Consider the following 27,512-nt stretch of genomic DNA (forward strand, 5'->3'; position numbering starts at 1 on the left):
GTTCATCTACCCTGCATCTTGCCTCTCTATTTCTAATCGAGCTATTAAGACCATTAACCAAATTCATTTACATTTTATATGGATAATGCATGTAGGCTACACTACATTAAGAGAGTACAAATCATACAAGATTATGAGAATGGTAGATTATGAAAGCCTTTTATTGTCAGTGTACGTATAAATGGCATGTTGAAGATCAAATGGCAAAAAAAGTATAACTAATACAAATAGTTTTGGGTTTTGCATTCCCAGGGGTATATTTAGGAGATTGGGTGGAATATATTTTCTATTAAAATGTGATTTTATTGTTTCAAAACTTCTAGTCAAATTATCTTCTTTTCACCAACATATTTTGCTGTATTGGAAGTTATTATATAACCCCTATTTGTAAAAACAGATTTGTTTTATCCAGACACAAGTCTCTATGCATTATTGATTGGCTCAAAAAAGGGTATTTGGTCTGTAGTTCACTTAATGGATGAGGATGGGAGTCTGTTAACTTTCAAAGATTACATATATTGTGAACGCAAACAATTTGAGCGTATTATAAATACCTTTCCAAAAAGTTTTATTTGCTTAGTACAAAACACTTTTGTTCACATGCTATGGCTCATGTGAACTCCCATCCCTTCTCTTTGATAGTAATGTCCTTATGACAATGCTTCTCAACAATCTAAACTAAACTAAATTGTATCCTGCACATTTATACCATAATTATATTCTACAAGTTTATGATAAACCAACTGCACAAAAATTGCGAATCCATTATATTAGTTTTCCAGTGGCTCCTAAAGCAAAGGAAACTAATTTTAAAATATTTAATGGTGTATATATATCCTTCAAGTGAATTGTCAAATTGATATAGAAGAAAAGATGATCAGTTATCTCTATTGTGCACTCAAATATTTTCAGGAAAGATATGTCTTATTGGTTGGAGACAAAGATCCAGTCACTGCCTAAAACCATGTTGTATTCTGAATGTTGTTGGATGAAAAAAATTATAATTTTTAAACAATGTTGTGTTGATTCTGGGTAAATATCCATACATTTAAGTGTATGAAGAAAAAACCTTCTTGTGATTTTCTTTGTAGCTATTTTCCATCACTAAAATGTATAAAGAGTAAACAGGCCTGCAAACTTATTAGGATGATAAGAGACTTTAATTTACTGTAAGATGAATGAAAAGACCCCTCTTTGTACATTATTTATTTATTTTTATTTGATTTATTCTTTTCAATTTACTTGTGTGCCTTGCTTTACTTTTCTACACCTTCGAATGCCATTCTAAATGTATATTTTTTTATGTTACTCTGTTTTTCTTATTATATATTCTGCTAATACACTGCATATATCTATATTATTATTACTACTATTTTAATGTCACTGCTACATTGCACATATCTGTACATGTTGTTCATACACCGTTCATATTACATAGCCATATTTATTCTGCTCTTATAACATTGCAATAGATTTCTTGTCCTGCCTTTGCACCACCTACTTGAATATCACATTGCAACTTTCTGCTTTTTTGCACTTCTTGTTGGATGCAAACTGCAATTCGTTGTTCTCTGCACAATGACAATAAAGTTGAATCTAATCTAATCTAATATTTTTTTATGTTCATTTAAAAAAAGGGTCTCCAGACATGGCGTTGCCTGTTCCTCGACCACTCCTCCACCCTCTGGCAGACGACAGCTGCTCCTCCCCGGGCGGACCGGAGAGAGTTATCCGACCCCTGGCGGATGGAACACCCCTCCGTGTTCTGGCGGCCGGTAGCAAGCCCCTCTGCCCCTGGTAGTGGCTCCATGGCTCCAGGTGGCTGGCAGCGAGCCCCTCCTCCCCTCATGAATGGCAGCCATTCCTCCACGTCTAGTGGCTGGCAAATACTCTTACATATCCCGGCGGAATGCCGCGGCTGCTCCTTTGGGTGGACGGTAGTGGCGATGACTCAACGACAGCACATCCCTCCTCCTTCCTGGGTTTCGGTAGTACCAATATAACAGGGTTTAAAATTTCAAGGAGGAAGTGGGAAACCAGCTGAACAGTCAAAATATTGGGTCAGCCGTGCGCACTCATAGCCCGACCCCGCCCTCCTCCTCTTCACAACGGAATAAATTATTTACAGATTAATTACGAGATCTGTTGTCAATTGACGTCTGACACGTTCTTCTCACGTTGACAGTGGAATTATAGAGGCTCAGGCTGCAGGTTTCATTCACGCCCTGAAGGAACTACGGTTTTTGTAATTTGTGAACAGATTGATATCTTTCTGTAAACGTAGGTTTCATGAAGTTCAGTAATTTGAGATCAACTCAGACAATTGTCACTTACTGTAATAGGTTGGGTGTGAGTTGATGGAACATTGCCGAAGAATGAGCTGTCATGAGATTCACACATTTATGAAGTTAAAGTAAACATAGAATGAATCACGAGCGAGTGAACATGTCAAATACGCATTATTAGATTAATGTTAATCATTGAGGAATTCCAGATGTGCAATGGTCATAGGCATACAGGAATATATTCTATAATAACTTATCACCTCAGTATTTTAAATTGACAGGAAAAGCAGAAAATATTAGCCTGTTTACCAAATGTGAGTGCAACATAATGCGTTTGTTATTTGAACAACGCAATTAGATATGTAAAAAACAATAATTACACAGTCATAGAAAAGTTGTGTTAATTGCTAATATGTTTAAAATGTAAACATATATAACAGTTAATATTCTGTTTCTGCTCAATGACTATACAAATCTTAAACTTAAACTGTTTTAATGTACAATTAAGCCATAGTGTTGCTTAGTGAGTTGAAAAAAGAAAGAAAAAGCATTGCAGAGGTGATGCAGCAATGACACATGGGTCCAGTAATGGCACGTATGAGGCTTATAAAAAATAACTTCAGACTGTCTGGAGGAATCTCTTGAGAAAGAAAGAGAGAGAGAGAGAAAGAGGCAAGAAAAATATTAAGTAAGCTAAAAAAAAAACTTGGCAGGCAATATAAAGTAGTTTAGTAATTTTACAAAAACGGTGAGCAGGAAAAGAGTGATGAAGAGAAGCTGACAGGAGATAGAATGAATAGGCCAAAATCATTGGAAAAATAAAAAGAATAATAAGCCCTTTAAGCATATTAAGAGATAGCAAAGCCAAAGGACAAACATTGGAGAGGCAAAATATCTTACAATGTGAAGAAAGGCCTAAATAAGGGTGAAATATATCAAAGAAAATCAGCAGGCAGAAAGAAAAAAAATGGAAGGAAGTTTCAAAGACAGAGGAAAGAAAGAATGAAAGAAAGAAAGATGGACAGATTTTGGAGAAAAAAATGCCAAAATAAGGAAGGAATGAAAGAGTGACAGAAAGTCCTGAAAAAGAAAAAATTATAGATAGAAAGAAAAGAGCAATAAAAATGCACAGAAACAGTTCTATAATATAGTTCACTAAAATACTTTATAAATTCTGCAAAATAAAACACATTTATGAATCAGAAAAAACATTTTGAATCCAAAATTACCTACAGTAGTCATAAATGCACTTTATAAGTCTGATTTCTGTCTATAATCATTTTGATCTTATCACTAAATATCAAATAACTTATTTAATAGCTCTGTTGATCATTTTTATTAAAAGTCAATAATGTCTCAAGAATTCCTTTTAATACATTTAAGGCTGATTCCCCTGATTGAAAGTTAACAGGAATTTTGATAGAAAGTCACTATTAACTGCAATTTCATACTGTGCTGTCATGTATCATACTGTCAAGCTTATAAATAGCTAGAAAGAATAAAGTCTTTGAAAGCAGATGGTAAAGGGAAGTAAAGCACACCAAATGACATGAAAAAAAAGAGTAAAGATTAAAAATGAACTGGAGCAAAATCAGCAGAAATGGAACAGAGAAAGGAGCAAGGCAAATGGACTACACAACAACATTTGACAGGAAATGAAAGGAGAAAAGAAACGGGAATGTTAGACAGGACAGCACCACAGATTTTTGTTAAAAAAAAAACATGAAAAAGCAAGCCATTCATAATGAAGATATAGAAATTGCTGCAAAGGAAAAATGTGAGAGGTTTGCAGAAAATTAGAATAAAGAGATATTTAGTTCAGAGGTAGATTGGAAGATAACAAATCACCAACACCAGTGCCATTGCTGTATCTCACAGTATTGCTTTTGATAGCTTTAAAATCACACGCACTCAAAATCCACTCCAACACACACACCAACACAAACCCAAACCTGGGTACACTGGCGGCCAAAAATTTGGAATAATGTACAGAGTTTGCAGAGTTTCGGAAGGAAATTGGTACTTTATTTCACCAAAGTGGCATTTACTGATCACAAAGTAGTCAGAACATTACTGATGTAAAAAAACAGCACCATCACAATTTTTTTTTAAATAAAGTAATTTTTGATCAAATCTTGACAGGTCCCATTTCCAGCAGCCATCACTCCAATGCCATATGCTTGAGTAATCATACTAATTTGCTAATCTGGTTCTAGAAAATCACTTGCCATTATATCAAACACAGTTGAAAGCTATTTGGTTTGTTAAATGTAGCTTAACTTTGTCTTTCTGTTTGTTTTTGAGCTGCCACAGTGTGCAATAGACTGGCACGTCTTAAGGTCAATATTAGATGAAAAAGGGCAAAAAATAAACAGCTTTCTCTAGAAACTCTTCAGTCAATCATTGTTTTGAGGGATGAAGGATATATAATGCTTGAAATTGCCAAAAAACTGAATATTTCATACAAAGGTGTACACTACAGTCTTCAAAGACAAAAGGACAACTGGCTCTAACAAGGACAGAAAGAGATGTGGAAGGCCAGATGTACAGCTAAACAAGAGGATAAGTATATCAGAGTCTCCAGTTTGATAAATAGATGCCTCACATGTCCTCAGCTGACAGCTTCATTGAATTCTACCCTCTAAACACCAGTTTCATGTACAACAGTAAAGAGAAGACTCAGGGTGCAGGCCTTATGTGAAGAATTGCAAAGAAAAAGCCACTTTTGAAACACAAAACAAAAAGAAAATGTTAGAGTGGGCAAAGAAATACAGACATTGGACAACAGATAATTGGAAAAGAGTGTTATGGATCTTAACCCCATTGAGATTTTTTGGGATCAGCTAGACTGTAAAGTGCGTGAGAAGTGCCCGACAAGACAGCCGCATCTATGGGAAGTGCTACAGGAAGTGTGGGGTGAAATGTCACCTGAGAATCTGGACAAACTAACAGCTAAAATGCCAAGGATCTGCAAAGCTGTCATTGCTGCAGATGGCGGATTTTTTTATGAGAACTCTTTGAAGTAGTTTAAGAAGTTCTGAAAAAAAATCACATTATTAATCTCCTGAATATACATTGTGATCAGTTGAATGCAACTTTGGTGAATAAAAGTACCAATTTCTTTCCATAAGAGCAAAATCTGTACATTATTCAAAATTTGGTGGTCTGCATTTTTCACTCCATATGTCTGTGGACATATTATATATAATTTTTCAACCCAGATTTTGTAATAAAAATGTAAATAAAATAAAAAATGACACTATTTTGTAATCATTAGCCTCTTTGTGTTCACCTGCCTGTCATAACTCTATTTCTGGACCATTAAAGGAATAGTTCACTCAAAAATGACAATACTGCATAATTTATGCACTCTCATGTTGTTCCAAACCATTTTTACTTTCTGTCTTCCATAAGGCACAAATGGAGTTTTCTGGCTGAATGTTGGGGACTTAAAGTCTCAATAACCATTCACTTTGTTGGCATCTTTTGTCCATACAATGAAAATGGATGGTGACTGTGGTCTTGCAATCTGCCTAACATCTGCCTGTAAATCTGTTGGGTTACATAAGAAGAAAGAAAGTCATAGGAGTAAGTAAACAATGACAGAATTTAAATTTTCGTGTGAACTATCCCTTTAATAGTATCAATACATAGACAATAACAACATCATCATCATCAGCTAGACATTATGCAGGTGTGTGAACTATTGTTTTCTGCCATTTTTGTAGGGGTGGAGGGTTGGGATAAAACCTGTTTCCTTGCATTCAGACAAGAATAAACGTCCATAAATTGAATTCCTAAGGTTTTCAGGCTGGGTTAATCTTTTCCCAATAAATAGCAAAGTGTCAGCTGCATTATTTACAATATACAATCTCAAAGTCAAACAGTTCCTCAGAAGTCTCGTCATTGTCAGGAACAAACAATCACAAAGGAAGTGAACTTCAGTTCAGTATGGAGTAAAGCGGTTGTATCCTCCACGGTACAAACTTGCCTGATTGGAAACAAATAGAACAAATCAGACATTCTGTCATATCAGGCCAGTCAAGAAAATGTTTTTACCTTTTTAACTGACCATACACGCTGTACAGAAAAACAATACGTTATAGGACTGCTATAGATTAGGCAATGTTATTTTACAGCTATTACATTGTAACTTACCATTGTTCCAACTCCATAAGTTGTGGTGGGTCCCACTGAGTGATGGTAGGGATCTGTTGCTGTGGTGTAGACTCTCCCATATCTTAACAAATAGAAAACAAACAAATAAGCATATAAATAAGTAAATTATTCATACTATTTCACTTCATTCAAAGTAATAAAAACCACACTATTATTTGGCATATTCACTGAGTAAATGAAAACTCTCTCATCATTTACTCACCCTCATGCCATCCCAGATGTCTATGACTTTCCTTCTGCAGAACACAAATTATGATTTAGAAGAATATTTCAGCTCTGTAGATCCATACAATGCAAGTGAATGGGTGCCAAAAAAATATGCTCCAAAATGCACACAAAGACATAATGATTTCAGTGGTTTAATCCATATTTTCAGAATAAACATGATAGGTGTGGGTGAGAAACAGATCAATATTTAAGTCAATTTTTGCTATGAATTCTTCTCCTTGCCCAGTAGGGGGCTATATGCATGAAGAATGTGATTCACCAAAAACACAAAAAGAAAAATGTGAAAGTGCAGATTTAATGAGCAGGGAGGAGAGTTTATAGTACAAAATGAATTAAATATTGATCTTTATCTCACCCACTGCTATCATATTGCTTCTGAAGAAGTTGATTTAACCACTGGAGTCTTATGGATTACTTTTATGCTTACTTATGTGATTTTTGGAGCTTAAACATTTTAGCACCTATTCCTTTGCATTGTCTGAATGAAAAGAGCTGAGAAATTCTTCTAAAAAATCTTCTTTTTAGTTCAGCAGATGAAAGAAAGGCATACACATCTGGATATAGGTGAGTAAATTATGAGAAAATTAACAATTTTGGGTGAACTATCCCTTTAAATGGAAAGTTTACCCCAAAATGAAAATGTATTTCATCATTTCTTTACACTCACGCTGTTCTTCCACTGGAACAAAACATTTTGAGTACAATGTTAGGGAATGACAGATAGCCTCAATCACTATACACTTTCTTTGCATACTATGATATTGAAGCGTGATTGAGGCTGTCAATCCCTAACATTCTGCCTATGATTTCCATTTCTGTTCCACTGAAGAGAGAAAGTCAGATACAGGTTTAGAATGACATGAGGGAAAGTAAATGTTGACAATATTTTCATTTTGGGGTAAATCAGCCCTTTACTACTGGTAATTCTGTTTCCGATTTTGGTTCAGTTCTTACCCATCACTGTATGTGGCTGCTGCAGCAGCGGAGGCTGACTGGGCCACTCGATATGTGGCTGGATATCCTCCCTAAAGACAGAAGCAGTACTGTAGAGCATTACATTGTACTTCATTTAGCAAACACTTTCACTTTGCAATACATTTTACAACAAGGACAGTCCCCATGGAGCATCCTGGGGATAAGTGCATTTCTCAAAAGCACAGCAGTAGTTCCCTATCGAGAGGTCTCTCCTATTGCGTAAGTAGCTTACGCTATGGGAAAACTCCGTTTCTCGAGAAATAGTGAAGTCTTTATGTAAAACGCAATGCAGCTGCACAGCAGACAGCGATGAGCGAGACAGCTCGGTCATTGGCTATGCCGCGGCAACTGTTCGAACCAATGACGGGGCGACTCTGAACGCGCGACCAATGGGCGCGCGCTTCGCGTTCGCGCGCTCAGAGCCTGCCGAAATTAGCATAGGCAGGCTATATAATGGGCACCCCGTCATGCAAGTTCCTTTAGATTTAATCTCCTTCAGCAAAGACCTTCTCTTCGCTGGATCCTCCGGATTGTTGGAGTCTTTCGCCGCCGTTGACAAGCTTACAGCGGGACTGCTAAGAGGACGCCGGCGCCTTCAGCCGCCTTCGAAGCCTTCTGCTACGCCATCCGGCGCGCATCGCATATCCTTTACTGCAAGCGCTCGCCCCGCGACGCTTTTAAAAGTAAAAGAGTGATTTTCCAAGGCGTTGTTTCAAATGCCTTCAGCCTGCGCCTCGTGTAGAGGCCCTCTTCACGACGGAGATCGGCACATCATCTGCACTCGCTGCCTGGGTCTGGACCACGCAGAAGCTGCACTCATTCAGGGCGGATGCCCCGAATGCGACTCCTTGGGCCTCGCCGAGCTGCGCACTCGCTTTGCCGTTTTCACCGCAAACGAGCCGGCTTCCACCGTGCTGCCACCTCCATTCAAGCCGCGCAAGAAAAAGCGCCGCTCACAGAGGCTGCAAGAGCATGCCGACCTCGGTGACGTCACGCCGGCTCAGTCCCCGCGTACATCACCGCTACCAGAAATCTCCCCGCCGCCAGTCCACTTCACGAGAGCGGACCTGCACCCCTCCAACAAAGCGGTGGGTCTCGTCTCGTTCGGCACATCAGGGGACGACGATGGAAATGATGACAGCCTCTCTCTTGACGCTGCATCCGACGACTGGCCGGGCTTGTTCGACCCCGCGCCATCGACATCAGCGGACACGAGCGCGGGCACCAGCATGGACTTCGGAAATCGTCCGTATCCTGTCAAAAGCCGTGGAAGACCTCGGGCTCGACTGGTCTTCCCGGAAGAACCCGCCCGCAGCCAGCTGGGCGAGTGGTTCCTGCAGAGCGCCGGCAGGCCCCGACAGAGACCCTCTCCTTTCTTCCCTGAGGTCCACGACGAGCTCACAAAGTCGTGGAAAGCCCCGCACTCTGCTCACCTAAAGCCTTCTTTTTCTTCCTCGCTCTCCTCAGTGGACGGCGCGAGAGAAAGAGGCTACGAGGCAACTCCGCCCCTCGAGGAGACCGTGGCCAACCATCTATGCCCACCCTCCACCGCTGGATGGAAGGCCAGAGCTTCTCACCCCTGCAGAACCACCTCAGCTCTCGCCGGTCGCGCATACGCCGCCGCCGGCCAAGCTGCGTCAGCGCTGCATTCGATGGCTGTCCTACAAGTTTTTCAGGCCAAACTTCTCCGCACCATGGACCTGAACCCGAGGCTTTCAAGGACCTGCGCAGCGCTACGGACGTAGCCCTGCGAGCCACAAAGGCCACCGCCCAAACCATCGGCCAGGCCATGGCTAATTTGACCATCCTTGAGCGCCATCTGTGGCTAACGCTAACGGAGATGAAGGACGCGGATAAGGCACCATTTCTTGACGCGCCTGTCACTCCAAGCGGCCTGTTCGGACCGGCGGTGAGAGAATTCACTGAGCGCTTCACTGAGGCTCGGAAGGATTCGCAAGCTATGCATCACTTCCTGCCCAAGCGCTCCAGCTCGTCTCAGAAACCGCCCCAGCAGCAACAGCGAGCCAGGGCAGAGCCGCCCGTCTCCCAGCCGAAGAGCAGACCTGAAAAGGATGCTCGACGCCGCTCGCGTTCTGCTGGCCGAAGAAAGCTGCATGAGCAATGAGGTCCTCGGCCCAGAATCACTCTGAACACGGAGCCTCGTAAGTCTTCCTAGCAACAGGAAGAAAAAGAGAGAGTACGTGTCTCCCAAAAGCCGGACCGCTCTCTCTCAAACATCTAAAACATTACCCAATCCCATTACAGGCGGCTGGAAATGTCTATACAGCAGTCAATGGGCCAGTCATAAAACTCGCTCACCTGCAATCAAACGCCGTTTTTACGGCGACACACAGAAATCATGAAAAGAGTCATTTTCTGCCTGTGTCACTAAGGGTTCACATGTCCACACTAAAGTGCGCATTCCCACATATCAATAATGTCCAAACAGTGCCAAATACCTCCCCAGTTCAGGCTGGATGTCCCAAAAATGTAGATCGTGTGCCTATTGTCATGTATGCACCACTACACACAAGCACTGTTCCCACAGTTATAAACACTTCCCCAGTAAAAACGGGAAATACTATAAGTGTAGCGCACGTGCCTGCTGTACTGCACGCACCCCTACACACAGCTACCCATACAGTTTCAAACAGCTCTCTATTTCATGCTGCAAGCATCACAGATGCAATGCGCGAGCAAAGAAACTCCCCGCTAAATGCGGAAAGCTTTATGAATGTGGTGCGCGTGCCTAATATGATGTATGCACCCCCACCCCAAAACAATGTTCATACAGTTGCAAGCATCTCTCCGACTCATGCTCTGAGCATCTCGGAGATAGCGCACGTGCCTGTACTCTCACACGCACCCCTGCACTCGGCACTCAATACGGCTGCTCAGCGCGCAGCTGCGCCTCTGAGAGCCGTAGACTCTGTGTTAGCACAAAGCGATTTGCCGGTGGGGCCCATACGTCACTGCGACACACCCCCAGCCAGCATTCAGCCCATATCTGTGCGAGCAGAAGCCTGGGAAAAAATCCCCGACATGCCGAAATGGGTTTTGAACATAATAAAACACGGATACTCACTTCAGTTCGCTCGCAGACCACCCCGCTTTTCAGCGGTGGTCGAGACGAAAGTGAGAAAAGATGTGTCACATGTTCTACACACCGTGGTGCTCAAACTGATAGAGAAGGGCGCTATAGAAACTGTTCCTCCCTCTTTGAGCGAGGCGGGTTTTTACAGCCGCTATTTTCTCGTCCCGAAAAAGGACGGTGGCCTTCGCCCCATCCTGGATCTCAGACATCTGAACAAAGCTTTAATGATTCGCTCGTTCAGAATGTTAACAACCAAACATATCCTCGTGCAAGTTCGCCCCGGGGATTGGTTTCTATCAGTGGATTTGAAAGACGCTTACTTTCACATTCCGATAGCGCCTCATCACAGGCCCTTTCTGAGATTCACTTTCGAGGGACAGTCATACCAGTACACAGTACTACCATTCGGCCTATCATTGGCCCCCCGTACATTCACGAAATGTATGGACGCGGCACTTTCCCCCCTGAGACAGCGGGGAGTGCGAATACTGAATTACCTCGATGATTGGCTAATCATAGCACAATCAGAGGACCGGTTAATGACGCACAGATCTTGGATTATCAGCCATCTAGAATGCCTGGGTCTGAAAATCAATTTTGCAAAGAGCGTGCTATCCCCCAGCCAGAATATCTCTTTTCTGGGAATAGTGCTAGACTCAGTGCAGATGACAGCGCCTCTCATCAGAGCGGCGCTCTCTATTCGACGCCTTGCAACATCGTTCAGAACGGGCGCGCACGCCCCCGTCAAACGATTTTAAAGAATGCTCGGTCTCATGGCCTTGGCATCAGCTGTACTCCAGCTAGGATTGTTGCACATGCATCCTCTCCAGCGCTGGCTCAAGAGCCGTGTCCCCACTCACGCGTGGCGCTCGGGCCACTTTTTGATCAGAGCGAATCACGGCTGTATAAAAGCCCTGACGCCCTGGAAAGCCATCAACTGGTATCAAACCGGCGTGAGTCTGGGCGTGAGTACGCGGAGAAAAATGATCATGACAGATGCCTCCAAAATAGGATGGGGGCCCTTTACGAGGGCAGGCCTGTCTCCGGGTTTTGGTCAAACCCGGAAAAGCGCCTACACATAAACTGTCTGGAAATGAAAGCGGTCGCCTTGGCTCTCAGAGCCCTGCTTCCGTACCTAAAAAACGAACACGTCCTGGTCCGAACGGACAACATGACGGTAGTTTCGTATATAAATCGCCAAGGTGGACTCAGGTCGAGCTCCCTGCACTCTATGGCCAGGGAGCTCATTCTATGGTCACAACACCACCTGCGCTCGCTAAGGGCAGCGCACGTGCCAGGTGTCCTGAACCAAGGAGCGGACATGCTATCCAGAGACAAGGTTCTCCCAGGAGAATGGTCTCTCCACCCTCTGACGGTTCAGTGGTTATGGCAAACCTTTGGCGAGGCAGAGGTCGACCTCAAACGCCTCCAAGGAAAACGCGCACTGCCCTCTCTTCTTCTCAAAAAGCACGGATGCGCTCGCCCAAGTTTGGCCGAGCCGCCCCTTGTATGCTTTTCCCCCGATCGCGATGCTACCTCAGGTCATCAGTCGGATCAGGGAGGTGAAATGTGCAGTGCTTCTGGTAGCCCCACTCTGGAAAAACCAGACGTGGTTTCCAGAACTGATACAGATGATGCAATCTGCCCCATGGCCGATTCCGCTGAGGCAAGACCTCCTCGGACAGGCCAGCGGGATGATTCTTCATCCCCGCCCCGATCTGTGGGCCCTCCATGCATGGCCCCTCAACGGGTTCCCGAGAACCTCCCCAGTGGAGTTTGGAGAACCATTACTGAGGCGCGGCGCCCTCTACGAGCGCTTGTATGCCCGAAAGTGGAAAGTGTTCAGTGACTGGTGTGATACCAAGAGTTTGAACCCCAAAGCGTCGCGAGATACCAAGTGTACTCGCCTTTTGTAGGAGCTGCTGGAGGCGGGCCGCACACCCTCCACGCTCAAAGTCTATGTGGCTGCCATAGCGGCGTCACACAATCCTGATAAAGGACATTCATTAGGGAAAAACGATCTGATCGTTCGTTTCCTAAGAGGCGCTAGGAGGATGAACCCTCCTCGCCCACCTTCGGTGCCGAGCTGGGACCTGGCCACGGTCCTGGACGCACTCAAGGGTGCCCTGTTCGAACCTCTCTGAACCGTGCACCTTAAGCAGCTCTCGCTCAAAACCACGCTCTTGCTGGCGCTCGCTTCAGTTAAAAGAGTGGGCGACCTGCACGCGCTGTCATCAAGCGCTGCTTGCCTGGAATTTGGACCTAACGACTGCAGAGTTGTCCTTAGGCCAAAGCACGGGTATATTCCTAAAGTGCTCTCTACACCCTTCAGAGCACAGGTGATATCTCTGGCAGCGCTATCGTCCCCAGCAGATGAAAGCGACGCAAATTTACTCTGCCCGGTCAGGGCGCTCAGAGTATATTTGGAACGTTCTGCCCTGTTCAGACAGACGGAACAATTATTCGTATGCTTTGGCGGCCGATCTAAGGGTCTCGCTGTCTCAAAGCAAAGAATATTGCGCTGGATAGTGGATGCTATAGCGCTGGCTTATGAAGCCAAGGGCCTTCAATGCCCCTTAGGCATCAGAGCTCACTCTACGAGGAGCATGGCCTCCTCGTGGGCGTGGTCAAGTGGAATACCCATTGAAGATATTTGTGCGGCGGCAGGCTGGGCCTCGCCTTCGACATTTATCAGGTTTTATAACCTACAGGTCCCCTCATTGCATTCCAACATTCTATCAGCCTGACTATAGAATGGAATAGAGTGTGTGTATGCTGGACATTACCTCCTCCCTTATAAGGTCCGTCTCTGACCGACTTAGAGGATTTATTATGCGTACCAGTACATAAAAAGCTCAGTACATAAGATGTGTGCTTGTGTTTGTACAAAGAGCACCCCGCCTTGGCAAGGACGCTCTGTAATATCCCTGTATATAGCTCGCCATTGGCCGGCTCGGGGAATAATCACTTTGCTTTAAAGCTCAGGCACCTGCCTCTGGTTTTATAGAGCGAAGTCAGCACGCACGGCGTTTTACATGGTGTTCCCATAGCGTAAGCTACTTACGCAACAGGAGAGACCTCTCGATAGGGAACGACTCGGTTACTAACGTAACCTCGGTTCCCTGAGAGGAGGGAACGAGTATTGCGTAAGTAGCTTACGCTATGGGAAAACTCAGTTTCTCGAGAAATATTGAAGTCTTTATGTAAAACGCATTGCAGCTGCACAGCAGACAGCGATGAGCGAGGCAGCTCGGTCATTGGCTGTGCCGCGGCAACTGCTCGAACCAATGACGGGGCGACTCTGAACACGTGACCAATGGGCACGCGCCTCGCGTTCGCGCGCTCAGAGCCTGCCGAAATTAGCATAGGCAGGCTATATAATGGGCACCCCGTCATGCGAGTTCCTTTAGGTTCAATCGACTGAAGCGAACTGACCAAGCACAAGCACGGCAGCTTACGCAATACTCGTTCCCTCCTCTCAGGGAACCGAGGTTACGTTAGTAACTGAGTCGTTACTGTGGTAATAAACCATCCCTCCTGTGGTTTGAAACTACTCTCTGATTTTGGCTACCAGTCCAGATCTTTAACCACCAACCCAGTGGAGTGGTGGTGGTGTAGTGGGCTAACTGGTAATCAGAAGGTTGCTGGTTCAATCCCCACAGCCACCACCATTGTGTCCTTGAGGAAGGCACTTAACTCCAGGTTGCTCCAGGGTGATTGTCAATGTAATAAGTGCACTGTAAGTTGCTTTGGATAAAAGCGTCTGCCAAATGCATAAAATGAAATATAAATACATAAGTCGGAACCTTTAACGGATACATCAGTTCCCTCACGACTCAGTACACTTGACATTGCGCAGCCACGCATATGGGGAGTGCCTTCATGACCTAGTTGAAACCTCTCTACAATAACGCCAATATTCTTATATTGGCTATGGTGTTTGAGCCCCACCTGTTTTGGAGCGAAACTGTCCACTATAAAAACAGGTGCACAAACACCATTTCCTCAGAATTTCTTGAAAGCTATTTGATTTGTTAATCGATCATTTCTTGTCTAGAAGCCCTCTACCTTCGCTGTCGATATACATGAGTCAGCGTGATCAGTCAATGATCTAACCCCGAAAAATTACTTTTGTTGGTGAAAACTAATTGGTCAAGTAAATTTAGATTAAGTAAAATTTTTGAATAGAATAAGACCAGTTAATTTAGATGTTACCACATGAAGCACATTTTTTAGGTTACCTGAAGCATCTTTTTTATTTTTTTTACAATGTATACTGTGATGAAAGTCATACTGTGAAAGGCTTTTATTTTGTGAAATCTAATCCTGTAAATACAGTGGGTGGTAAACTCACATAAACCTCAGCACTGTACAATCCATCCTGATATACCACCCTGCAAGAAAAGGAAAATAACATCCAAATTAGTCCAACTAAAACTGACCATACTTTGAAATTAATGTGATAAGATTAGTGATAAGCTGGCCACTGAGAGAGATAGAGAGACTGACCCTGGATAGGCTGGTACTGCAGCTGGTGTGGCTGCTGCTGCTGACCGTATGGTATTGTAGACTGCTCGACCACGGCCACGGAGGGCGGAGCCTCTGTAGGCCAAGGTTGGCGTGGGCACAGGATAAGGAAAGCTGGCGACTATTAAACCGAAAAAGTGAATATTGATTATGGCTGGACAACAAATTCTTCCAAAGCAAAATCTAATTCACATGTTCACATTATTTGAGTAAGATAAAGGTAAACATATTTGGCTTGCTGTCCATGATGGAGGGCTCTAAATAACCCATGTACTACCTATGAAATGAAGACTATAATATAAAGGGCATTAAAACAAAAAAGATTCTGTCATGGTTTACTAACCCATGGATAGTAGATTTGGATGTTGATCCAAACACATATTACTTTTTTACTTTCTTTTGTGGAACACAAATGGAGATATTAGGCAGAGTCAGCCTCAGTCACAATTCACTTTCATTGTATAGAAAAAGAAGATATGAAAGTGAATAGTGAATGAGACCAACATTCCATTTAGTGTGGGTGAGTAAATTATGTCAGAATTTTCATTTTAGGGTCAACTATCCCTTTAACACATAATAGAAATGAATAGAAATAGAGATGTTGTTGGGGAATTGTCACAGCAGTAAGCTGTTTAAATAGCCTTGTGTTGTGATTCATAGGATTAGATGAACATGACAATATTAGACGAACATGCTCTTCCCAAACTTTTAGAACATTACAAGCATTAAAAGCCAAGGATAAAATACACATACCTGTATAAAGTTCAGGAGCATACATCGCTCCCATTACTGGATTGATCTTCCACCCAGCAGCTGTACGAACAGACATATATGTGAAGGAGCTGAATTAGATAGGAACATTTGAAGTGCTAAAAGAGTGATGCACAGTTTAAGCTGAAATCTTTTCATTTTGGGGTAGACAAAATACAAATTATGTTTTGGGACAATGTCATGAAGCTTACCGTTCACTAAAGGTGTCTGGGGCTTCTTCGTCACCACCCTCGCTGTGGCGTTGTTCACCTGAGAAGTTGAGTCAATTTTTTGTTCATGAAACAGTAAAATCATGCCATTCTCTCAAGTAAAGAAACATATAATTCTCATACCTCAATCTTCCTTCCCTCAACGATAGTACCATTGAGCTTCTCTCTTGCTCTGTCTGCTTCTTCTGCACTCTCGAACGTCACAAACCCAAAACCCTAAAGAAAGGAAACAGTCTCAAATTAAATCTTACGTCTTCGAGAGAGAGAGAGACTGACCAAACTCATGGACTATTAGAAACATAATCACCTTGGATCCTCTCTCATTAAAGATGATCTCCACATCTAGAATCTTGCCAAATTGCTGAGAAGTGAAAATATATATATTTAACAGATGTCATCCTTATTAGAGTTGTCATATAAGAGTATGCCTATGTCTTTTGCTGAAGTTGTGTAAATTCTTTGCCTCTAGTGGCAACAAATGGAATTACAAAAATAATAGTGGTTTTCAAAATGGTTTTCTGAACATGGCGCATATCTTCCATTAGTCAGAAAAAAGATGGTCCTGCCCCAAACTGACAGTGTCTGAGCAAGTGCTGCTATACTGTGCTGGCTGGGGTGCTCAAACAAACAAAGCAATGCTTTAAAAGCACCAAAAAGCTGCAGTGTTTATGGTTTTTGGGAATTTTACCATTGAAAAATTACATACTTGTCCTTTAAATAAAAATTAAAAAAAATATATAAACAATTGAGAAATGTATTACATTTGGGACAAATATGAATTATCTTACCCCAAACATTTGCCTCAGGTCTGGGTCACGAAACCTGAAAGGGATGTTGGACACATGGAGTCTTTTGGGTTGGGCCTTACCAGCCCCCTCCTCCTCACTTCCACTCCCTGTCCCGCTCCCAGTTGCCACAGAAACACTAAGAGTCTGAGGGTCAGACGTTACTGGAGCCAAATTATTGTCCTGTACGTGAAAAAGGAATGACAGACAGGAAAGGGAGAAAATTATGTGGTAGAAGGAGATGATGGGAGTAGAGGAAAGAAACAAAAGTAGAAAGTGTGAGGAAGAAGTGAGAGAAAAAGAGAGAAAGAGAAACAGAGAACGTTACAGAGAGAAAGCAAGAGGAATTTAATACATTAATAACTAAATATGTTAACATTAACTAGTCGTTGTTGTAATGTTTCTTCTTAAACATATTGCAACTACTTAATCAGTAATCTATTTTATTGGAATAACAACAGTTTTTATAAAGTGACCACAACAAAACGCAAATGGGCATTCCTCATCCAGTGATTCCTCTCAAGCAATTGTGAGGAAATGTGATTAAGTTTCCATTTTAGTGAGCTGTCTAACAAGTACATGCCTGTTAGAAATTTAAATAAATAAATAAAAAACACAGTTTGCATTGAACATAAAGCATAATCATATTTTACTTATGTGAAGTCAATAAATCAGTGGTTTATAGAAATTAAAGATTACAAAGCAACTTTCTGAGTACCGCACATGTGACAAATCATAATCATTTTTAATGCATGGATACACAGCATTTTTTATTGCACTGATTTTAGATTACTGTGAATAAAATGCCCCCGTGCAGGTCAATGCGTAGGAGTATTTGTGCTTGAAACTCAACACATCCACTATCCCACAATGCATCAAGATGCCATTTCGTATGTCTGCAACTGCATAGCCTATCTCAACAAATGCCATAAAACAATTACCAACAAAAATGGAAAAAGGAGTCAAAAACATACATTAAAAATGTTCAGAAAGAGAAAAAGAGTGAAAGGCAAAAACAAAAGAGTAGCCAGGCATAGCATGACATAAAATAAATAAAAATGGTAGGGAAAACAGTGAAAAAGGTCAAAAAATGTGAGGGCAGGGCTAAATAAGTGAAGTAAATCCCAAAGCAGTGGATAAAATTGTTATGCAGGTGATAAAAATGGTCATTATAATGAGCCATGTCTTGAGAGAAAAAAGTACAGAGAGATATGTTGAATATCTATGTTATGAAGAAATTGAAGCAGTAAGGCAAAATGGCCATTTTTAAGTTTGCATTCTGCTGTAACTCATCCAGAAAAGGGCCAAGGACAACAGAAGAGCTCTAACCTGAGCAGAGGAAATAGGGGGTGCACTCGGTTCATCAAGTTTTCTTTCTTTAAGAGCATTAATTTTGTTTTTCGTACACTTTAGACTGCAAAGAGTCAGCACTTGGCAATGATAATAAAATTATTTAAATGTCAGAAATGAGAATATAGAATCATTTAACACCATACTCTCACTGCGTTGTACCATCATAAAAAAAATCCAAGAGTCTACATAGAGTCCATGTATACAATGACACCAAAAAGTGTTTGGACACTTCAGCCATACTTAAAAAATATATGAATATCTTAGCATCGTGTAACAACTATTAAAGCCAATGGCATATGTTAAATAAATATTGCACAAATACATGTTTGTTAGGTTTCAATTAATAAAACAATAGATACTGTATACTGATTACAATTCTGACTAAATCTATTTGGACACTTTTCGGTTGTCAAACTTGGAACATAGGTAATGTGATGAACTACACCTGTGGTTACTTTGCCTTGGCACCTACTGTATAGGAACTGACTTCATACAGCCACTAAAAATCACCTTGACATCAGTTGGGGAAAACAATCACAAAAATACATCAGAAAGGTGAAGATAGTCGTGAGAAATTGTCTATTGAGGCTATTAAATACAAAGTCATTCAGACATTTTTAAGTGTGACTATATGCAAAAGTGTCCAGATACTTTTAGGGGCCATTGCATCTATACTGAATCTTTTTCTATAGTAATAGCCTTTTGCTCCTTTAGAAGTAATCCTTGCATTGTACAAAAAAACAGAAAGAACGACCCAAACACTTAAAAGTAAGCACAAATATAGAAACGATTAGTATAACGTTTTACTCATTTGTGGTCACTACACTAATTTTAGTTACCAATGCCATTGTAGAAATTCACTATTCACAGTCAGCCATGATTCATTTAATTTAGTTAAAGTGTCCAATAACAGGGCAGTTACTGAGATTAAGAAAGCAGTCATGTGGTCTCACGAGGGAACCTTTTCCATGTAGATTAAAACAGTTTTTTTAAGGCAGCTGAGTCTTCATCTCATGTTAGTGCTCATCATTTTACACATATTTCTCAAAATCACAATATATTTCTTAAGGAGTAAAACTTTTTTAATGAGGAAAAAATAACTAAGTGCACCTTTAATGATGGAAAGAGAAGAAACCGAGTGAACCCCAAAACAGAAAGTGAAAGAGAAAAATACAACAAGGGGGGATTCAGGCAGTTTATGGATATATTGATAACTTTTAAAGGTAACTTTTTCCAGTACAACACTTGGCAGCATTCAACCAAGATTGCAGAACATAAATGTGTATTAATAAGGAAGTAAGAGACACGGATAGAAACACACATAGAGAGCTTTACGCACACACACACACACACACACACACACACACACACACACACACTCACACACGCAAACAACTCATGGTTATGGTTAACTCTGAGCTTGGCCGGGCTGATTGCTAGCTGTAATGCCTACGACAGCAGGTGTCACACAAAAAAAAAACTATTTAAACATTATCATCATCACATTCGAGAAACAGGCCAGGGAGGGGTAATTCAGTGAAAGATGTTGGGAGGGTGTGATGGGGGGAAGGTACTGTATGTGATGATATCACGTCACGATGCAGAGTGCTTGTCTGACTGGACCTGGGAAACATAGTTGAGGGGGGAGGGGTCATCCCGTCTGATTCCCCCCCTCGACCCCTCCCTCTATGGCGGCGTCTCATAGTCCGAATTTCTGGACCTTGTTACTCTGGTGCTTTCTAGTGATATAAGCAATGTGGCCACAAGAGAAACACTTCAGTAACATGGTGTGACAGAGGAAAATGAGAACTCATTGTATGAGCCTGTTTAAAACACATGTATTTAAAATAGATGATAGTAAATAGTACTCTGTATTGTTTACACAATACCCTCAGCACAAGTACTCTGCTGTTATTTGCTGTAAAGTATTATTCTGTATTTAAAAAAAAATATATATATATATATATATAATGTATAGTAAAATAATAATATAAACAAACACACACAACCTCATATGTCTCTTTGGTGACACACTAAATGCATTTAAAAACATAAATCTGGGGATGGGTCCAATAGCCAAAACTCCCTCCTCAAGATACAGATGACAATATAAGTAATATTGCAGGATAGTCCATATATTAAAAGGGGAAAAAAGTGAATGACGAATGTAAATAAGCTCCAAAGCAAATGTATAATGTAATACATTATTTCCCAAGCACATACAATTCTTAAATACATCACTAGTCCACTTTTATAGAAACATTATTTAGAATATAGCTTCAAACTGATAATTCTACATAAAGAAATCGAAGATCGAGTGCCGGAGAGAAAGAAAAATAAGGGAAATTTGAACTGGTTTTACTTCTACAACAAACTTAAACATTCATCTATGTGGTGCCTGAGGCAGTTCAACTGCCATAAATGGACAAGGAAAGAAGGGACATGTAAAGAATACAGATATTTATAGCCCAGCCATGAGATCCCAGAGGCCTAAAGCATGAGATTATATATCATCAGTCTATCCATAAACTGATGTTATGATTCAGGCTATAATTTGCTAAAATTGTAATAGGCTTCATTATACACAAATCAAATTAATAATGAGAGATGTGGAACAGTGTTTACATGTCTAAAATTATAATTTTTCAAACTCCATTATGGTGGACATTTTCTGCCATAAAGCAGTCTGACTTTCTCTCTTCCATGAAACACAAAAAGGATTATGGAAAAACAATGAAATGAGTGTCAATGGTGACTCAGGGCAGTGACTTTGTTTCCACGGAACAAAAGAAAGTCATGCAGCTTTGGAACGACATGAGGGTGAGTCAAAGCTGGAATAATTTTCATTTTTGGGTGAACAAAATCTTTAAGATTATATTCTTTTCTAAAATTTCAAAAGACCTTTATCACAAAACTGTCTTGACCCATGATGGTCCATTATCATCTGAATCCAGTAAATTTATTGATGAAGTTATCGATAATGTTTTCTTACCGTGTTATTAGTAGTTATAGACTGCGTCCCATCATGTTGAGAGCCCTGGTAGACTCTCAACTGATGAAGATCTGAATATTCTGAGCTGGGATGAGCAGGGTTGAAATCAAGGGGTGGCAGCCTGGCAGCAGGTGTGGGTGGGGCTTGTCCAGGTGGAGGAAATGAAGGGGGTGGGGCATAGACCTGAGGAAGTGAGGGGTCGCCATTGCCTGGCCCCGCCTCTTGGGCAGAGGCACCCTATAATGAGACAGAGATGCACTGTTTACTAAAAATAATGTTAGTCTCCATGTAAACTGTTGATAATTACTTGTTTAAATGTTTATTACAATTGCAATTAGACAGTCGAGATCCTTTATTTAGGGCTGAACAAAACTTAAATGCTTGTTTATTTTATGTTTTAAGAACTATATATAATTTACAGAAAAGGGATTGTAGGTTATTCATCTGAGCTCATTGCTGATGATGGACAATAATACATATATGCGATTATATCTCCAAATAATAACAGCTCTTTATTGCACAAAATAATTTCAGTAAGTTACTAAACATTTAGTGAATTGTGTTGCCTTATAGAATAGATAAAAAAAATGTTTGAAAATTTTTCATCACATCTCGGACCCGCTGTCATTTTTCTGGTTTCTTTTGGTCGACCGTTGCAGGCCCCCTCTCACCCCGGCCCTATAGGGCAGCTGCCCACCCTGCACTCCCTAGTGTTACACCCCTGCTTTCATATACATTTTCATACAACATTTGTTGATAAATAATCCAGCCCAAAATGTACCCATTAGAATAAAGGAAACAACACATTGGAACTACTTTGTTTTCAGAAATACATCCTGTACACCAAACCACAGATCATAAACACAGAAAGACAGCTAAACTTAGACATGACATAAATGTCACATTGAAAGACACAATGTATGAAAGAAGTGTATAAATGAGAAGTCTCACCGCTTCAGTGCTTTCTGCAGGCAGCCCAAAACTCATGAACAGCTGGCGCATGCTTTAATGCAATGTTTTCACCTGCCCACTCCACCATAAGTCCCTAACACACACCAATCACAGAGCACCAAACTGGTCTCAAGGGGGTCTTTACGCCAGCTTTGTTCATTTGCTCTTGTCAGTCATCTACCCATTTACAGTTTCCACTTAAACACTACAACCTTTTGTGCTGTTAAATACATTGGAGTTTTTGTTCATCTTTATGGGGTTAAAGCTTTCTGTGCTATATTTGGAGCTGAAATAAAATGTTTAAATTTGATTATTGTGTCTGACAGGCATAAAGAAATAACCCCTTTACCCTGTCACAAACACACACACACACACATACATACACATCTCTTCCTATGTTTTCACTCTTTATCAGCTGTTCCGCTAACTGAGAAAGTAGAGTAAATTTAGACTTCACTGATAAACAAGATAGAAACTGCTACTGTTTCAACATTCCATTCAGATTCCATCAACAGAAACAAACTGTACTGTACTAACTGTATATGGTTGAAACGACAATAAAAACAACTTGACTTGACATATCATGTTACAGAAGGGCCTATTTCTCATAAAAGCCACTATTCAGTATTGTGATTTAACAATGGTCTGTAACCACCATTCACAAGAACATGACAGTTTACTTTCAGTCACTTTTGGTTTTTATTCTCACAGGAGCAATTTGACACATTTAACAACCCAAAAACTGGTACAAAAGAAAGAGTAACTAAGTGCTGGTTGATCTACAGAATGAGTAACTGACACAATGGCATGATCTGGTATAGTGTTATAGAGAAAATTTTAATAAGATTAATTGGTTAAAACACAGTCCACTAGTCTATGCAAGGTCTAGCTAGCGAGATCTGAACACAAATATTTGTTGTAAATTATTGACCTGTTCTGTTTCCCTTCATGTCTCCCCAAATATTTGCTTGATGTTTGCCTTCCTGTCCTAGTTTTGTACTCTCATTAATATCCTAATCTTTTTACAATGAGTAGATAAAATATCAAAGCTTTGTCACATTGACTGATACAAGATTATTTCCCACTCATACACACTCACGCAACTTCTTCAGCTGTCAAGTTTGGGGTTATAGGTCAGAGGCAGGATGCCAGGTGCCTGATCTGACAGCTGAGGGACCCTCCAACACACACACACACACACACAAACGCCACACACAAAAAAAAAAAAAATTATATTAAAACAATTTACTAATAAATAATAATAATTATTATTATTTCATTCTGTTTTCTAAAGACTGGTTGGAAATCATGACATTAATCAAGATCATTTAATTCTATTGACAGCCGTACGTTTTATAGGTTTTTAGACAGGTTTGCGCAAAATTTGAATATTTCTTGAACATTCTGCCGGCTTGTAATGCCATTTTCTCAGTAGAGCTGCTTTAAATCAATATTTATTGTGAGTGCTATACAAATAAATTTGAATATTATTGAAATATTTTCTCTTCAAGTTTACATACAAACATTAACAGTCACAATAAGATTATAAGAAAAAAATATACACTGTAATTATGAAATAAATCTTTTTAAATCATATATTTTGACTTATGTTCAATGATAATATAAAAGCCAATTATTTAATTTGCTAGCATGTTTGTTTGTTTGATTGATTTATTTGACAAGTTTTACTTACAAAAATGATATCCATACATTCCATACAATTGACAAAAAACTCTCGAGGTTACACAATAAAGCCAAAAGCTCATTTCCATTGTGGACCTCGTGTAATTTAAAAAGATGGAGGCATGTACATAGGTGAGAATACAAAATACCCTATTTACAATGTATTCATTTAGTTTTCAATCTACACATAAAATACAGACAAGACAAATTTTACCAGTTTATACATTTACCATCAAACATTCAAAAACTAAAAAGCCATCTTCTAACTTCTATTTTAAAACTTCTCACATTATTTATACTCTTCAAATACTGCATGGGTAGATATTATAATCACTACCCCTTGTACCATAAGTATGCCAGTCTTTTACCATGTCAAAGTAGTTATCCAGATAACTTGGCACCACGTGATTTAAGATTTTATGGGTAATACCCAATTTAAAATAAATCACTCTTTTCTCTACGGAGTTATCTTTATATCACATGATTTTTCTCACACTAAAAATGGGCCAAGCCATGTCCTAACCATGCTCTAAAATCAACTAATATTTAATAAACAACTAAGAGAGGTCTAAAATGTGCCAAAAATCACATGCAATTCTTTATTTTATGTCCTGCTCCATAGATGACATAATAATCGGTCACTGTCTATCACTTTTGATAAAGTTGAGAGGCAAGACTCTATTTCAATGTCTGTAATCTGTGTTTATGTGTGGGGGAATTTGTAGTGAGAGGAACAGGCTAAAAATACAGTGAGTGTGACAGAGAGAAAGTGCATGCGCACACAGTTTATCAGCTGTCCCGGTATTTTCTCTGTCACACACAGACACACAGACACACAATTATATACACTCACTGAACCTGTTTTCAGGAGGCTAACCTCGCAGGGACAAATATAACCAACAGCAGGACACAGTGTTCTTCCTTGACAGTGTGAAGCACATTAGATGTCCCCTATTCTGACCCATTGGAGGACAACCATTTAGTACATACAGAAGCTTTCTGGTGGCTAGTGACAGGATGAGTTATCCAACATTTTCCTGTAACCAGACATGAGACTAAAATTTCACTAGGAAATAGCTGAATCCTCTCAACATGCCCATTTAAATAATAAAATGTATGCTAAATGTTTCTTATGCCCAACATCTAAATATCTTTTAGCATTTTTCCATTGTACTGGATATTGTCAGTGCTGAAAAAGGCGATGTCTATATATGTGTATAGATGTGTTCTGATTCTGACTCTGATTCTAAATATACAGTATATAAATATACACATTTTTTATTTTTTTTTGCCATCATTCTCTGTGATAAAAATATGCATGTATGTATGTGCATGTACCCAATATACTTCAGAGAATTAAAGACAGAGAGGAAGAGACAGAGAGAAGGACAGAAAAAGAAAGGGACATGGTTACCTGTACTATGCTGGGGTAGCAGGTAGCTGTCTGGGGGTAAACAGGGAGTCCGTAGGGCTGAAGGATCACAGTAGGGGAGGACAACATAGTGCATAGCCAGAGAAAAGGACAGAAAAAAGGAAGGGTTGGGAGACAAAGAGGAGTGCAGGGGGAAGAAAAAAGGGAAGGATAGCTCTCTGAATCAAGAAAGTAAAAATCAGACTGAGAAAGTTTAGCATCCAAGTGAAGGTAGAAAAAAATCCAGGTGTATGAAAAAAGAAAGGAAGAGAAGTGGGTTGCTTTGATGAGTGCCGTCAAAACTTCCAGCTGATGAACAAAATGACAAGAATTTAAAAAAGGTAAAAATAAGACTCTCTCCAAAACTTCAGAGTGCCAAGTTAGTCTGTCTCATGAACGGCAGAAGAGATCAGTACTAAAACATATCTCTGGGGGACACAGCATATGTGTGTGTGTGATGTGAGTCTGTCAGTGGGTATATTTGATAGACAGAAACACATGCTCAGTATTGTGTTACCTTCTTTTATAAATAGTCCATTCCTCCTTGAGTTGTACTGGTATCACTAATAGAAATTCAATAGGACATATTAATGCATTAATATTGAATTTAGTCTGAACTGTTTACCCAGTTTTCATAAATGTTTTAAAATCCTTTGAAATAATTGATAGTTGAGTGTGTGCTTTTTTATTGATACTGATGTTTCTCATAATATCTCATTAAAATAGATACTGGTAGCAAGTGTAAGTATACATTAAAAGTTCAAAACATAGAGCCACAGATTATACAAGTCATTGCACACATGAAAATTCAGTAGGGCCTACAACATATAAAAGTCTTTATTCTAAAAATATGACAAATCCACTCTTGAATGCCATCTGGTCATTTAAGCCATCATTCTCGTTTAAATGTGCTCCTTTCTTAGAATAAACTGCTTTTAACAATAGATTAGAGAGAGAAAACAAACATGTACAGATCAAAGTAACAGGAAATCAGTGAAATTTCCCCAATCTTCCCTATTGGAGAGATTGAAACAAAGTAAATAATGCTCTACTGCTCAGGGCAAAAGTCTGTATTCATAACTTTAATATATATATATATATATACAGGGTTGGGAGGGTTACTTTTAAAACGTATTCCACTACATATAACAGGTTACATGCTGTAAAATGTAATTTGTAACATATTCTGTTAGATTACTCAAGGTCAATAACGTATTCTAAATACTTTGGATTACTCCTTCAGCACTGGTAGATTTTTTTCAATTGTTTTGATAATAAAAACTCTGCCAGTACAGTACGACAAAATACACATTAAAAATACATTCTCTGAAAAACCTAAATATCTTATGCAGTGTTGTTTCTAAAACAAGATAAATCAAATGATAGTTTTAATGATTTTTAAATATTTTTACAGGAAAACAATACAACAATTATTTTCAAGAATATGATTTTTGCCCTAATATCAAAGGTCTTACTAGAAAGAAAGACATTTTGATCCAACGTGAATTTTCTTGATAAAAAATATGATCATGTCTGGTAACTTGTGCATATAAAATGGCTAGAAATAGCATTTTAACTTAGCGTAAAGCTGACAATTTACACAAGGTTTATTTCTATTTCTTCTGCTCCAAACTTACTTCAGACTGCTCATATGAATGTAACACATCATAAGAAAGTGTTTTACCGCTGTTCAAATGCACTTTGGATCACATCATTTATATGTATATATGTTTTCCATCTGAAAGGACTAAATATTAAATTAAACAAAAATGACAATAAAATGCAAAGTAATCAGTAATCAAAATACTTTTTGAATGTAACTGTATTCTAAATACCAATGATTTAAACTGTAACTGTAGCGGAATACAGTTACTTATATTTTGTATTTTAAATACGTAATCCTGTTACATTTATTTCGTTACTCCCCAACCCATATAAATTAAGGGTTTGAATATAGACCCATATATATATATATATATATACTGTATTTCAATGTACGGTACATACGTTATTGTCTGTTTTGTCTGTATATAGAAATGGATATGAGCCTCGTCACAAACATTTTATTT

At 39.9% G+C, this 27,512-nt stretch overlaps 1 protein-coding gene across 2 annotated transcripts; it reads right to left on the minus strand.

Annotated features, from left to right (window-relative positions):
* Positions 1-3,997: 3,997 nt before the first annotated feature.
* On the minus strand, positions 3,998-25,898 carry LOC127657777 (RNA binding protein fox-1 homolog 1-like). Of its 2 annotated transcripts, none has more exons than XM_052146677.1 (12): positions 25,447-25,898; positions 21,399-21,635; positions 17,057-17,236; positions 16,576-16,629; positions 16,392-16,484; positions 16,251-16,308; positions 16,042-16,101; positions 15,271-15,409; positions 15,116-15,155; positions 7,647-7,717; positions 6,444-6,525; positions 3,998-6,276 (listed from the first exon to the last, which is right to left on the minus strand). In XM_052146677.1, the coding sequence occupies exons 1-12, from the start codon at positions 25,531-25,533 to the stop codon at positions 6,232-6,234; spliced, it is 1,146 nt and encodes a 381-aa protein (XP_052002637.1). In that variant the 5' UTR covers positions 25,534-25,898; the 3' UTR covers positions 3,998-6,231. The 2 variants fall into 2 exon arrangements, with proteins under 2 accessions (XP_052002637.1, XP_052002638.1); XM_052146678.1 differs by lacking the exon at positions 25,447-25,898 and adding an exon at positions 22,350-22,386.
* Between the last annotated feature and the right edge of the window lie 1,614 nt (positions 25,899-27,512).

Source organism: Xyrauchen texanus, chromosome 17 (genome assembly GCF_025860055.1).
Source record: "Xyrauchen texanus isolate HMW12.3.18 chromosome 17, RBS_HiC_50CHRs, whole genome shotgun sequence".
Taxonomy (NCBI): domain Eukaryota; kingdom Metazoa; phylum Chordata; class Actinopteri; order Cypriniformes; family Catostomidae; genus Xyrauchen; species Xyrauchen texanus.